The sequence below is a fragment of the Elaeis guineensis genome, chromosome 12, assembly GCF_000442705.2.
Source record: "Elaeis guineensis isolate ETL-2024a chromosome 12, EG11, whole genome shotgun sequence".
Taxonomy (NCBI): Eukaryota; Viridiplantae; Streptophyta; class Magnoliopsida; order Arecales; family Arecaceae; genus Elaeis; species Elaeis guineensis.
The window spans coordinates 87654849-87669347 of record NC_026004.2 but is presented as its reverse complement, the minus strand read 5'-3'; the positions used below and the strand labels follow the sequence as shown (position 1 = coordinate 87669347).

The 14499-nt window shown below is 36.5% G+C and overlaps 1 protein-coding gene across 5 annotated transcripts in view; it reads right to left on the bottom strand.

Moving 5' to 3' along the window:
* Positions 1 to 801: 801 nt before the first annotated feature.
* The window catches only part of LOC105061168 (uncharacterized), a 34979-nt gene continuing 21281 nt past the window's right edge, over positions 802 to 14499 (bottom strand). For 3 of the 5 annotated variants that reach the window (XM_010945132.4, XM_010945133.4, XM_073246725.1), the window contains exons 6-9: positions 10041 to 10238; positions 7429 to 7488; positions 7246 to 7344; positions 802 to 1305 (exon numbers count right to left, since the gene is read on the bottom strand). In XM_010945132.4, the coding sequence (XP_010943434.1) occupies positions 1138 to 1305; positions 7246 to 7344; positions 7429 to 7488; positions 10041 to 10238 (525 nt within the window). In that variant the 3' untranslated portion in view covers positions 802 to 1137. The remainder of the gene's footprint in view (positions 1306 to 7245; positions 7345 to 7428; positions 7489 to 10040; positions 10239 to 14499) is intronic. The other 2 variants (XM_010945134.4, XM_029260731.2) reach the window with 2 other exon arrangements.

The window sequence follows — 14499 nt, the reverse complement described above, 5'->3', positions numbered from 1 at the left end:
ATTTTAAAAGAAGAATGAAAAAAAAAAATTTTATAAAAAAATATTTTTTATATTTCATAAAAAATAAAAATTCATAAAAAAGATATATATTTTTTTCAAAATTATTCTTTTAAGATCTATAATTAAGATTTTATAAAATATTAATGAATGATTAGAATAAAATACTGATAGTAATATAATATTATATTAAAATTATCATAATATTTATATGAATATAATATTAATATTAATATTTATATTATAAAATTTATTATATTTTAATATTTACATTAATATAATATTTTATTAATATTAATATAAATATAAATATTAATATAATATAATATTTATATCTATATTAATAAATTTATTATATTAAAATATTAATATTATATTAATATAATATTGATATAATATTAATATATATCAATATTATATTAATACAACAAATTATTATGATCTAATGTTATATTATAATATATTAATATTATATTAATATTATTATAAATATAATATTATTATTTATATAAAATTTAAGAGCAAAAAGATAAGACCTCATACGTATTAAAAATATAATAGATATTTTATATAATTTTTTTTAAATAATAAATACTCAATCAAACATAAATTATTTTACAATAAATTATTTTTTTATGATCAATCAAATATATTAAAATTTTATTTTTAAAAAATAATACGACGCCGTGAAGCTTTGAAGTGAATTTTCTATTGAAGAGAAGAGAATGAGGTATACACTATGTTGCTACTGCTACAAAATTATTATCTAAAAAAAAAAAAATTTTCTGCGAACCAAACGAGTCCTGTATGAAGCCACACCCCACAATGGAGCCTTAGAGTGGCTTTTCTATTAGAGAGACTGGAGTACGCACTGTGTTTCTACTACTACTCTATGTAATGATCTGATAACCAATATATTCCTCTCCAACCTAATTCTCATTCTCAAATAATGCAATTAAATGATAAGGACAAGATATACTCATCGAACTTAAAGCCGATTTGGAGAGGAGGAAAAAAAAAAACAGAGATACACTGGAAGCAACAAAAGAATGAGAAAAGAATTGGCATACACTATACAAAAGGAACCATGCGAATTGCATTGTTATTTCCATGTCGTAGCTTCCATTGCAGTGCACGGTTTCAGGAAGACAGATCATCCTTCTGTACACAATTGCTTATTTCGGTCATGATAGAAAACTCTTTATGGTTAATGGCCCGCAGCTGCCTATTGGTAGACCCTGCTTGGCCTAATGGTCCCCCGTTTCTCTTCTCATAATCCTGTCGAAGCTCCTCCAGGGTTTTTGACACCTACAAAGATGCACACAATCAGAAAGGTGACAAAAGCCCATCCAAAGCCACTAAGATACAATCCTAAGATCATCAACGTCAAACTTTTTTTTGTCACGGTTGTCAAAGCCTATATATAGAAACTAAATCTTAAAGGTTAAACTATCAAGCAACTCTAATACGGTTAAACTATCAATTTTATATCTTATTTTCTATTTATACAAATAGAATTACCAAAACCATGACAAAAAATATATTTACTGCTATTGTTTTTATTTTTTATTTTCAAAAATCACTTTCATTTTTTCTAGAAAAGCAAAAGTAAGAAATCTTTATCCATAATATAATCTTACAACAACAAGAAACCGTATTTTTTCCACTACCACCAACACCACCGCACCACCATCATCACCTCTATCACCATTATAATTGTCACCTTTATTGCTGCTCCCACCACCATCATCACCCTCACCATCATCACAATCGTCACCTTTACCACTATCGGTACTACCACCATCATTGCCTTCACCAAACCACCACTACCATCATTGTTACCTCCACCATATGCCGCACCCTTACCATCATTATTGTTGTTCTCACCAATTATCACCAACATCATCACCGCCTCCACAACATAGCCGACACCCCCATCACCATCATTACCATTGCCGCCTCCACTACACTATCAATATCATCATTACCTTCACCACATCTTCGGTGCCTCTAATATCATTGCCACCACTACTATCACCACCTCTGCCATACCATTTCACCACACCACCAACACTTCCACTACCTCCATCGTTGCCAACATCATCTTTATCATCGTTGTCATGTTTATGTTTTTAAAAATAATCAACTATACCATGCATACTTAGATTTTTAAAATGTTAAAAAAAATAGAACTGATGTTTCATTTATTTTTTTATTTTTAAAAATAGAGAAATGAAAGTAATGTCAAACGGTACCCAAATTATTCAAGCCTGCTATGACCCGATTGTTGGGTTCAATTCATTGTGATCCAACATTGCTAACCTATCAATTTCCAGTATTATCATATAAGGGAAGAGGTACAAGGAATTACTCAACAACTCAACACAAGGGAGAGAAAAGTGGAATCAAATAATGCAACCATACATGACAAACAGTAAAAGTGACAATGCATAATTGAATAAGCTTCAAGAATTATAACTCAAGTTGCAAAAATAGTTGATGATAAGGACTTAGCAACATTTCTATTTTCTGGTTCTTTTTTTTTTCCCCCCAAAAACCCAAGAAGAAAAATGTACTAAAAAGAGCAAACCATGTGACTGCATAATGAAGCCCTCTTACCTTTTCAAGTCACTTACGTAGAAATCTTTGGAGGCTTTGGAAGCAAATCTTTATTACTTTCAAAAACAAGTGAGAATAGATGAAGGAATAGACAGAAATTTGTTACAAACATTCTCTTCCATGTCAATCTCATATGAGATTTCTCTAAACTGTATAGAAACAAAAAACAACAAACCAGCAACATGGCCAAGCAGGCCCTGAACTTTTTAGAAAATATTTTCTGTTCATTAAACAGTATCAGTGAAAAATATTTTTCTGATATTAATTGTAGTATAAATGATTTTAAGAACAAAAAATGATTGCATACTAAACATTCATGGCAAGTATATCTATGAAGGTAATAAATTCATACAACCAATGCATATGAAATTGAAATAAGTATTAGTGATCAGTGAGTTTAGGATAGGATAAACATGCCAGGAATCAACATTAGCCACAATAGCTGAAGAATTATTAAATAAAAAATCAAAATATTTTGAGCACTTCCAACCATTCCAATATACTGATGTCAAATCACAAAGGAATCCAGGTGAAGAATAGGCGAGGAACATAGAAAACTATTATTGCCAAAAGGGGGGAAACAGAAAAGGGGAGAGGGAGAGCCAGAAAGGGAGAGGACACAAAACACTGCATCACAAAACCTGCTAAGAAGCCTAACTAGAAATTCTAGAAAGATTATAACAGGGTCATCTGGCGGGATCAAAAGGCTTTGTTGTTGCAAAATCCGGAAATCCAAAAATTAATCTCAAAGAAGTTTATGAAATTCTTTCTCAGTGCCCATCTGCCTGTCCTCCTCATTGCAACAACTGGATTTAGAAAGTTGCCATAAACCCGAGGGTGAAGTATTTCTTGTGGAAAGTCTGTTGGAACCGTCTGCCCTCTAGGTCTATTCTGGTACAGCACCATTGCATTAATCAAGACCACATCTTTTATGATTCCGACATCAATGAAATTGAGGACATCGATTGTATCATAATCACCTGTCAGTTGGCTCAAGCTACCTGGACCAAGGTGATCCAAAAAATGAATCTTGCAATCACCATTGAGAATCTAGCCTTATGTCCCTTTAAAGTGACATAAGCTACCTGCAACTACCTAGCATCCTCCTCTACTCCTATTGTTGTTGCTGGTCTCTGATACACTGAATGGCTCCTTTGGACTGCTCATAACAAAAGATTTTTCAAAACATTATAACCACATTCTCTAAGCTTGCTAAATGTGCTCTCTGGTTTCCTTCAGAGTATGAACAGGCCAATACTAAAGATGATTTATTCATACATTCAAGGCACTTGGGCAACCTCAAGCCTTCAGGCCTTCATCATCCTATTGCTGTTTCCTGGCAGCCGAAACCTCTTGCCATGGTGAAGCCCAACTTTTATGGCTCGGCTTATTGACATGCATCTTGAGCAGGCTTTATCCTTAGGGATGAGAAAGGGGGACTGGGGACTGAGTCATGAAGGTGGTAAAAGATTGTCATAGGTCACAGTGCCCGATGAGCTTTGCGCAGCTTGGGATGGCCTTCTAGTCACTACCTATATCTAAGGAATTAAGGGCATTGGATTGAAGGAAACTCAGTTCAAGGCCGCCATCACAATGCTCTGCTAAGGAACATTGGATAATGAGTGATTCCTGTTCTTCCTTCCAAGTTTCTCACATTTTCAAAGAAGGAAACCAACCAGCAAACTGGTTGGCTTCTATGGGTTCTGGTTGTAATCTTGATTTGCCTTCACTTTTTCTGTTCTGTTGTTGGTAGTCTGAAAAGAACAATTGAAAGGGGAGGTTATCTTGATTGTTTGGTTTATATGTTTATCAGACCTTAAGGCCTGGTTTCAGGCTGCTTCCTCCACCGAAATAACGGAGAGCTTTTGTTAGGGAAAATATCATAAATTTTTTATCATAAAAAAAAAAAAGTTTTAATTGCTCCAAACCATTTATGATATAAGACTGACTTCTTAATGTGGGTTCTACCCTTTTCTTGATCAACAAAGCTGAAAGTCATCAATGGGCTGGTTAGATGTATGGTGACTATGGTATGGGGGAATATCAGTGCATAAGGCTTCCACCACTACGGAGTCTGATGAGGGTCAAACGTGTGCAGCCTTACCTACATACGCAGAGAGGCTGTTTCCATATTTCAAACCCCTGACACCTAGGTCAAAATGGAGCAACTTTACCTTTGTGTCAATACCCGTCCTCTATGATGACTACAATATAATGCAATCAAACAAGCAAAGATGACAGGAAAGGACAAAATTACCAAGATCTGAAGACTCCTTGCAAGCCAACCATATGTGAGAAGTACAGCTTCGTAAGATAAGAAAAGAAAGACAAAAAAAAAAAAAAGACAAAAACAACTACATGAAGGGAAAAGTCTGCCACCATTGCTAACTAAACATATTCCCTCCAGATGCATTTAAGCATTCCACAATAGAACACAAATTTTATAATATTTTTTAATCTACAATGCCACCTCAAGAAAGGTACAGTTGTTTCTGAATTGAAAAAATGAGTGAAAAATGAAACGACGAGAATGAAGGGAAGTAGAATAAGTTCAAGAGCATCAGATTCGTGTATGGAGACTTAGAAAGCAACGAAACTAGATGCAAAACCAAAAAACAAAGGTTTTTTTTTTTTTTTTTTTTTTGCGTATATACCCTTATAAACTTGTGAAATTGCATGTATACGTCGTAAATTTACTATTTGCATGTATAGCCTTATAAATTATTCCTTCTACATGTCTACCATTAAATATCTGACATTGCGTGTATACTTTTACAAATTTATTATTTACATATATACCTTTATAAATTATTTCTTTTTAGTTATATACCCTTCGTAAAATTTCTTATTTCTGTGTATATTCTTATAAATTATTTGTTTTGGCATGTCTACCTTTATGAAGGGCATACATGAAAAAAGAAATAATTTATAATGATGTACATAAAAATAATAATCTATAAGGGTATACATGCAAGTCGTAACTTTGTGAGGCTATTTTTAGATTTGTATTAGGGTATACATGCAAAAAGAATAATTAATGAGGGTATACATGTAAATAGGAAATTTGTGAGGATCTTCACACAATTTCAGATATTTTTATAAGAAAATACATGCAGAAAACCCAAAGACATGTAGAAAGAGAAGCAGGAAGCATGTTTGACCATCAAAGAAGAGAACAAATTCATTATTTGATCCAAGGTTCTCAAAACCGACCAAAACTGCCCAATTCTATAGTATTAAGCTAGTGCAGAGCCAGGTCTATATGAGGATCCACTTCAAGACTTGGTAGGAACTAGGAAGCTCTCCGAACCAGTTCAAACTGAGTGGAATTGCCAGGTTTAGCTCGGTTCAGCTCGATTCTAGCTGGCATCTATCAGTTCGGAACTGAGTTGATTCTCTTAAAACCCTAGACCCTCAATTACTCCCTCTCCCTTGCACTCCGTCGATCGCTTGCTTGCTCCACCCATGGAAGCTCTTTCCCCTCCGCCGCTGAAGCTTTTCTAGTCCACCACCACCCATGTCTACCTAGGGCACCAATAGGATGCTGGCCTTCTCATCCACCACACCTACCATGACGACCTTCTTGGTTGCTCCGCCCACCACTATAAGGCCTCACTCCCACTTAACGCCTCCCTTCTCTCTCTCAAAAAATCTAGGCCAAACACTAGATTGGTTTGCTTCCTTCCCCCCTCTCTTAAAATCTAGGGTTTGGAGAATCTGATGCCTGACTAGTACTGTGTGTTTGCAAGGTACAATATCATACCATACCAACCCAAAATTTAACTGGTATGATTATTGATACTAGTTTTCCAAACCTTTGTTTGGCCATTCACTTAGATTGTCAATCAAGCAAGCCTCAAGTTCTTTTATGTTTGGTTTTCATTAATTAGTAGTAAAATGCAATAAACTGAGAACAAGTAGATTAACTAAAAGAAAATGATAACTACATTATTAGATAAACAAAAGCAACATAAAAAAGAAAAAAGCTCAAGAAATCAGTACAAGAAGCCAGAATATTGAAACAAACAAATTTTCCATCTTTTCTAATTGGGTTACATAAATTATTTAGAATTTTATCTCTCAAAAGATCATAATTAAGCAAAATGCTGAGCTCTCACTGCATTAGTAGGTTGATACAAGTCTAAGTGACAACCTTATTTCATTTTGCCTTGTAGAATTGCCGTGCAGATTTTTTTTTCTTTTTGCCCTTGCTTCTAGTCTCAACAAAAGGAATTACCAGCATATTTCAAAAGAGAAAAACTAAAAATTTCAAGAAAGATATGCACAGAGAGAGAGAGAGAGAGAGACACACACACACACACGCACACATATAGACACATGGAGGGAGAGAGATGGACCATACTGCTCAAGAGGAGAGGGTATATATATATATATATAGGGACCATCAACAGTACTAAATGTGAAGCAAAAAAAAAAAAAACAAATATAATAATCAGCCACCTGCAAAGTCTAATATCAATACAGAGCTTCGAGCATGTGGACAACTACAAACGTAAACGACCACTACGATAAAACTTATTACCTTCCCTCAAGTAAGTGAATAAGCAATCAATAACTAAACCAAAATACCAATCAATATCAAGGAGACATGTATATTGCAATCATTACCTTGATTGAGAAGGCAAGTGGCAGTAGTGTATCTGGATTCATTGCATCCTCGGGAAAGTTGCGCAAAGCATGTATGAGTTTCTCGAAAGGTAGTTTTATCTGATGGCTCAAATCAATTTTTTAGTAACTTTTAAAAGTTTCATGTAAAATTTTAATTAAACAAAAATGCACCGAAAGTCTCACCAAGTCATCATGGCAGAACTTCAACAAAGCTAACCCAACTTTAAAAACAACTTTGACCCCCTGTTTAAAGTAATGAGTCTAAGTTATGAATGTACCAAGAAGATTAAATTAAGCTTTAAATTCTAATGGTCTAACTATCTGTCCATAACATAATAGGTGAAAGTGATACATCGAGCACTAAGCTTTTGACAAAATAACAAAGCCAGGCAATTTTGATGCAATAGCAAGTGTGAACAGCCAGAGACCAACGACAAAACCAAAGGCAGGGAATATAAATCCATGTGTATATGCATACCAATTGACTTATCATAGTAAGCAAAATCCTCCACAAGCAAGGAATGCGTCTATTGAGATAATAACCAGATATAGTTAGCTTAACAAGATAATCATCAGCACCAATATCAATCCAAAAAATGTCCCCCTAATATGATTAGCTTGACCAGAGATGATATAATTAGCTTAACCCCCCAATATGGTCACCATATCACTAAAACTTTTAGTTCACTGCCTTGATTTTCCAGGAAATGTGAAGGAGATGAATCCATAGAGCTGCGATAAGTACCTAGACTAAATTATTTGACAGCTACTAAACACAAGTTTCCTTTCCAAATGAAGTGACAAAATTGAGATTTCAAAAGATAAAAGTGAAAGGGGGAAAATGAAATCTTTAACACATATAAGAGGAAGAAGAGAAAATGATCTAAGTAGAAATAGAAAATCTGGTTTCCTAATGAATTTCTTCAATTAAAGCAATTGCTGGTTAGAATTTCCACTCAAACGAAGAATAATTCATAATATGGAGCATTTACCTAAAATATATTACCTAGTCAAAACGGGATTCATGAGTTAAGAATCAGAGCAGCGTTCGCCGAACCGTCACGAACCGAGCAATTCAGGATGTTCTAAGCTATATTGGCCGCAAATCGGAATGATCTGACTAGCCAAATTGGAACCCTAGACGAGGGAGAGGGAAAGAGAGGAAGAGAGAGAGAGAGAAGGGGATGGAAAGAGGGGACGCCGCTGCCGGAGGGTCGGGGTTCGCCTGCTAAGGCCGTCGGAGTGCTGCGAAGGCTCCGCAACTCTATATCGCCCAATAAGATGTTTAATCGAGAGAGAGAAAGAGAGGAGGGAGTGAGGATACCGATGGGAGGCACAGACGACAGAGAAACTGTCGAAGGGCGCCGGGTGGCCGTCGTGGCCATCGGATGGCAGAAAAGGCACGGACGGAGCCACAGCCGCGAAATAGGGGTGATTGCTCTTGTTTAGTTCATCATGTTTTTTTTTAAAACAAAGATGAATAGTGAAACCGGCAAACCCATTACCAACTTCACTGTTTTAGGATTTTTTTTAAAAATTGGAGAAACAATGAAGACAGCAACGGATGTGCTGGCTTCACTATGGTAGGAATTTTTTAAAAGACTCCCATGAAACAGGGGCGATTGCCCCTGTTTCATGACCGTGGAGCTGCAGGCGACAATTTAGCCGTCTGGCATACTTTTCACTGGCTTTCCCTCGCTCCTTTTCTTTTGCTCTCCCCCCCTCTCTCTCTCGATTGAGATTTGGCATAGGAGACAGAGGCCTTGGTGGCCCTCCGAGCATGCCCACGGTCCATCTGTGGCCACTGCCTTGCCCTCCGACCACTCTCTCTCACCCCCTCCCCTCTTTCTCTCTTTTCTTCCTCCCCGATTCTTTTTTTTTTGCTTCTGTGTCGGTTTGCACTAATCCGATCTGGTACGGATCTATACTGATCCGTACCGCCGTCTGGCCGACATGAGTCTTGGTTCCGCTGACCTTAAACTAGATAAATAATCTTGAGTGATGCTATATGTCCTTAAGTTCATCAAGTACATGTAGAATAAATTGCTTATTTAAAGGAGTCTGATATGGGCCCTTAGTTGCCTTCTTAGGAGAAGGGGGTCCTTTGTCTTTGTATTTAATCTTCATCAAGCAATGAACAATTGTATGCCCATCTAGGGGTTGTTCCCTAGAGGAATAATTTGCTTCACTTTTGCAGTTTCCACTTCTCTTCCATAAAGTTAGAGGCAAAGCCAAGGGGTTCCAGAGGGGGCATGAGCACCTCTAGCTTTGAAGAAATGCACAGGACCAACCATTGCTCTGCTGTTTTGCTCTGTATGATCCATGCCCTATGTCCCTTTAATTGGGTGAGCAGGCTGCTTCCTTTCCTCTGTTCTGTAACTAGCACCCTCTGTAATGTTGGTATTTGGTAAGATACATGAATTATGGTTGGGTTGTATCAATCTAAAGAGTTGAATCCTGAGTTTCCCAACAGATTAGGTTTTTGATTAAATGGTTCTTAAAATTTGAATTACCAAAATTTTAAGAGTTTGTTTACATGTAGAGACACATAATGGTGCATGGACTAATCTAACAAACTCATCAGACAGGATGTTTGCACTAGTAAGAAATATCTATAACAGATAAGGAATAGGAGATCATAGGATTTTTTGTTATGAAAATAATTTTAAATAAAAATATGGAATGAAGAGAATCAATTGATGGATTAAACACAACCAGGCCCCAGATGATTATAAACCATTAGACTGGTATTCCGTCAGATAATGTTAAATATAAGAGAAATTATGAGTGCTAACCTCATAAAGAAAGACATCCCAGATGCGAAGTGCCAAAGGGAAAGGGAATGAGTACGAGAAAATGGTAATGAACCATTGACTTGCATACATGCTTGGATTGACCACTTCTTCAGAAAAATGTTTTCCCAATTTTGGCAAATGTTCTTTCACTAATTGCTCGAACTGAAATAAGTACTGTTGGACAAGCGGCAAACCAGCCTGCTCCACAAATAGTAAAAAATTAGGTTGCTAACAGTTTATGAACAGTTATATATACTTCTGCATATGCCAAAAGGACACAAGTGTACAATAATAAACCAAGTTATAACTGCTCGAAGGAAAACAACAATGAAACCAGAATGATTAAAGAGGCAGGAGAAGATATAACAATGCTTAATTAATCCATCTTCCTGATAGCGGACTGATGACATCTATAAAACACATAACTGCTAGGAGCTGATGCAGAAGCATTGGTGGACAATTGGAACATCATCGATTGCAGTTTGAGTGGTATTAGGAGTGGTTTTGGCAATAGTACACACTGATTTTATGATTTTGGGTTGAGTTTTTGGAGCTATTTTGCGGGGACCAATTTGAAGTCGTACTTTAAGTAGGCTTAGAGTTCCAAGCATGGCTTGCTGTACCACCTAGTACAGGGGCATACCGTACCATATTAATACTGGTATGCTGTACCACCCCACACTGACACTATCATACCATACTATACCGAACCGCATACCAACACTATAATAGGATTTTATCAGTACAGGATCCGGTATCGAGACAGCGAACCTCAGTTCCAAGGCCCTAATTTGGATATTGGACGAGGAAGAAAAACTGTTAAGGTTACTAGGATTAGCTTTGGACAGCTTCAACTCAAGTGCCTTACACAGAGGCTTTCATCAATAAATTTTATTTTTTCTATACATTTCTTTCTTGTGGGAAGGATTTTTTCTTGGAATGGGTAGTTAGCCTTTCTTTGTAACATAATACGAGCCTTTACCAATCTTAGTAAAAGGAGATTCTTTTTTCCTTATTATTGATAAAACTACAATAACTCTGCCAAAGCATAAACAATATACAACCTCAAGTCATACATACAATTTAAGTCAAATATTTCCTTTGTGTCATAATACGAGCCTTTAGAAATCTTAGAAAAAAGAGATTTTCTTTTCTTTATTATTGATAAGATTACAAATAACTCTGCCAAAGCATATACAAGAAATAATCCTTGAGTCATATCTACAATTTAAGTCAAATATTTTCTTCTAGGGAAAGAGAAAATTTCATTAAGTAGGTCTAGTACAAATACATTTTATGGCATCTGTCTGTCCTAGTCCACAAAGATAACATGAATAGTTATTCACCCAATAACTATTAATACAACATCTTGCTCCATTCCCAGCCAGAAAATCAGGCAATCAACACATTTATTACTTTGCTCTAAAATATAAGAGCCTTCAAAATTCTCCAACTTAAGCAGGTCAAGTAAAGTATTGTTTAGAGATTTTTTTTTTCTTTTCTTCTATGGTATGATTTTTATGCTTTAAAGGTTGGACTCCTTCAGCCCAGGCATTTTATTGGTACTACTAGTTATGTTCCTCAATGGGTCTTCTGTTCATTTATTGTTCATCATCCACTAAGTCTAAACACCCAAATACCTAATGCTTCCTCAAGCTATCCATCAAATTCTTTTATCACATTTATAACATTTGGCTCCAAGATTCTCGTTCCCCGATATATTCATCAATTAGGGTTTTGCATGGGATTTGACAACTAGAAAATCAAAAGGATTTCAGACAGATCATACAGGTGAAAGGAACATGACCATAGGCAAAACCTCATCTCAACCGCTTCAGCAAGTAAGAAAATGGTTAAAAATAAGACACAGTCATGAAATAATTTGTCAGACCTTTCCACTGAAATGAATAGCATCTTCTCATTTCTTGGAGCTCTAAGAGATATCTTGATTTCGTTTATGATGAACTCACATAATAGGTTGTTTTGCTCTCCTATTTGGATCTTGAATTTTATCATATTAATTTTGTAAAATGCTTTGCAGATCAGGATCACTATTTCTATCATTAGAATGCAACAAATATCATACGCCAAAAATAAAATAATAAAGAAAGAAAGAACATATCTACAACTACTAAAAATAGCCAACTTGATCAAGTAATGGTTTAGCTGATAGATTTTCTCATTTTGTCATATACAAATTGCAATTTAAATTCACTTCCCTTTCCTGATTCTCTTTTGAAAACTGATTCAACCAAAACATCCGGTTACTTAGTGCTCAAATTGCTTCAATTAAAAATTTATCCAAATGATCGTGCAGCTATTAAACATGTTTGGCACTCTAAAACTATGGAAACCAAAAAGGTGCTTAGCAGGTTGTACAGCATGCAACAGGCACTAAAGTAATTCCTACTCAAGATCTGAAAATATCAGACCCTCTTACCAACTACCAAGTCTGGCTTCGAATTTGAAAGTGGAATTCTATGTCAATCTAAACAATTAGAGGATCAACTTAGTCTCACCGGCACTCTAAAACTCATTTTCAGGCTAATGCCAGATCACAATTGATCCATTATAGCTGGGAAGTGAAATTTTTATAGACTCAAGTCCTCCAAAGCAGACCAATTATGATGGGAAAGAGGAGACTGATGTGAATGCCAGATATGGAAATGATTGTCAACACTGTTTGGGTTAATGTTCTCAGAAAAGTTTATTCTCTACTTTCTGAGAAAACAGTAGGGAGTCCACCAAAAATTTCATTGACAAATGAAATGACAGAGAACATGATTGGAAGCATCCAACTAAAGAAGAAGGGGAGATGATGTGCACCATCATGAAGAAAGAGATGATCACATGCCATATATGGATCCAAGAGCCAAATTGATGATTTTGCTCACGTGCGTAGAAGCATGATGTGGTGCGAATCAGATTTGGCAGGAATTTGAAAGAAATTATTGCTTGAAAAAAGGGCCGAGTTTAGAAGCTTGTTTTGTTCTTCCTAATTCACCATGATCCCCAGCCACCATCATTTCCATAATAGCAAGATGCAATCAAGGTTGTTTTGTTCTTCTTAATTCAGCATGATCTCCAGCCACCATCATTTCCATAGTAGCAAAATACAGCCAAAGTTATTTTGTTCTTCCTAATTCACTATGATCTCCAGCCACCATCATTTCCATAGTAGCAAGATACGGCTACTATCATTTTCTTTGTAGCAAGATATAGCCACCATCATTTATCATTTCTATGATAGTCAAATTCTGTTATTTCCTTCCATTTACTGAATTTGTCGTGTTCCCTCTCTTATCTATATAAAGGGAGGCGACCTATGTATTCAATTGAGATTTCAATGAATGAAAATGAGTGTTGCTGATTTCTCTTATCTAACCCCTGTGTGTTAGTGGCGAGTTATAAACCCTAGAACTTATCACTCACATTCTTCTTTTCTTGAGTGTGGCGTTCTACCCCTTCGTGATCTGAATGTGGCGATTTTCTTATCAATCAGATTTCAAAGGTTTCTTTTTTTTTTCTCTTTTTCTGTGCTCCAACCTTTATTCTTACCTACACAAGATAGTTATTTAGGCCTGGGCACATCAGTTTGGTATCAGAGCCTGAGGGAGTGTTTGACATCCAAATCATGTCTGGAGGAGATGAGGCCCCTGTCATTCCTAGAGGCATGAGTTTGGAACAAGCTCAGAGTATGGGGCTCCAACGGCGTCAAGAAGAGATGATGGAGCAACTCAATCGCCTAACACAAGCGTTTGAGTGGTTGGCAACACTTCCCCCACCACGACAGCGGCATGGTCATCCAGCACCACGACGAGTTGATCGCAATGATGAAGAGGAGTATGACGAACCCGGGGATGATGATGGTGTGGAGGAACACCCATGGCAAAGGCGGCAGCAAAGGAGTTTGGGAGACAATATTAAGATGAGGATCACATCCTTTAAAGGAACCAGCTCACCCGAAGAATATCTGGAATGGGTGCAACGTGTGGAGAAGGTCTTTGAATGTCAAGACTATTCTGAGGTAAAAAAATGTAAACTTGCTGCCCTTAAATTCACTGATTATGCTAATCTTTGGTGGGAGAATATGAAAGCTCAGCGTAGGAGGGATGGAGAAGAGGAGATCCGGAACTGGAGGCTTATGAAGCGGATCATGGAGAAGCGATTTGTCCCTCAATATTATAAGCAGGAGCTGTACATCAAGTTACAAAGCTTGAGACAAGGGGGGATGTGTGTTGAGGATTATGTCAAAGAATTTGAGATGTTGATGATGAGATGCGATTTGCGAGAACCTCAAGAACAGACCATTGCAAGGTTCTTAGGAGGCTTGAATAAGGAGATTGCTGATACGGTGGAGTTGCAATCTTATGTGTTCCTTGACGATGTGATCAAACTTGCTGTTAAAGTGGAGAGACAGCGCAAGCGTGGTGCAAGTAAGCCAAGTAAGACTACCAAC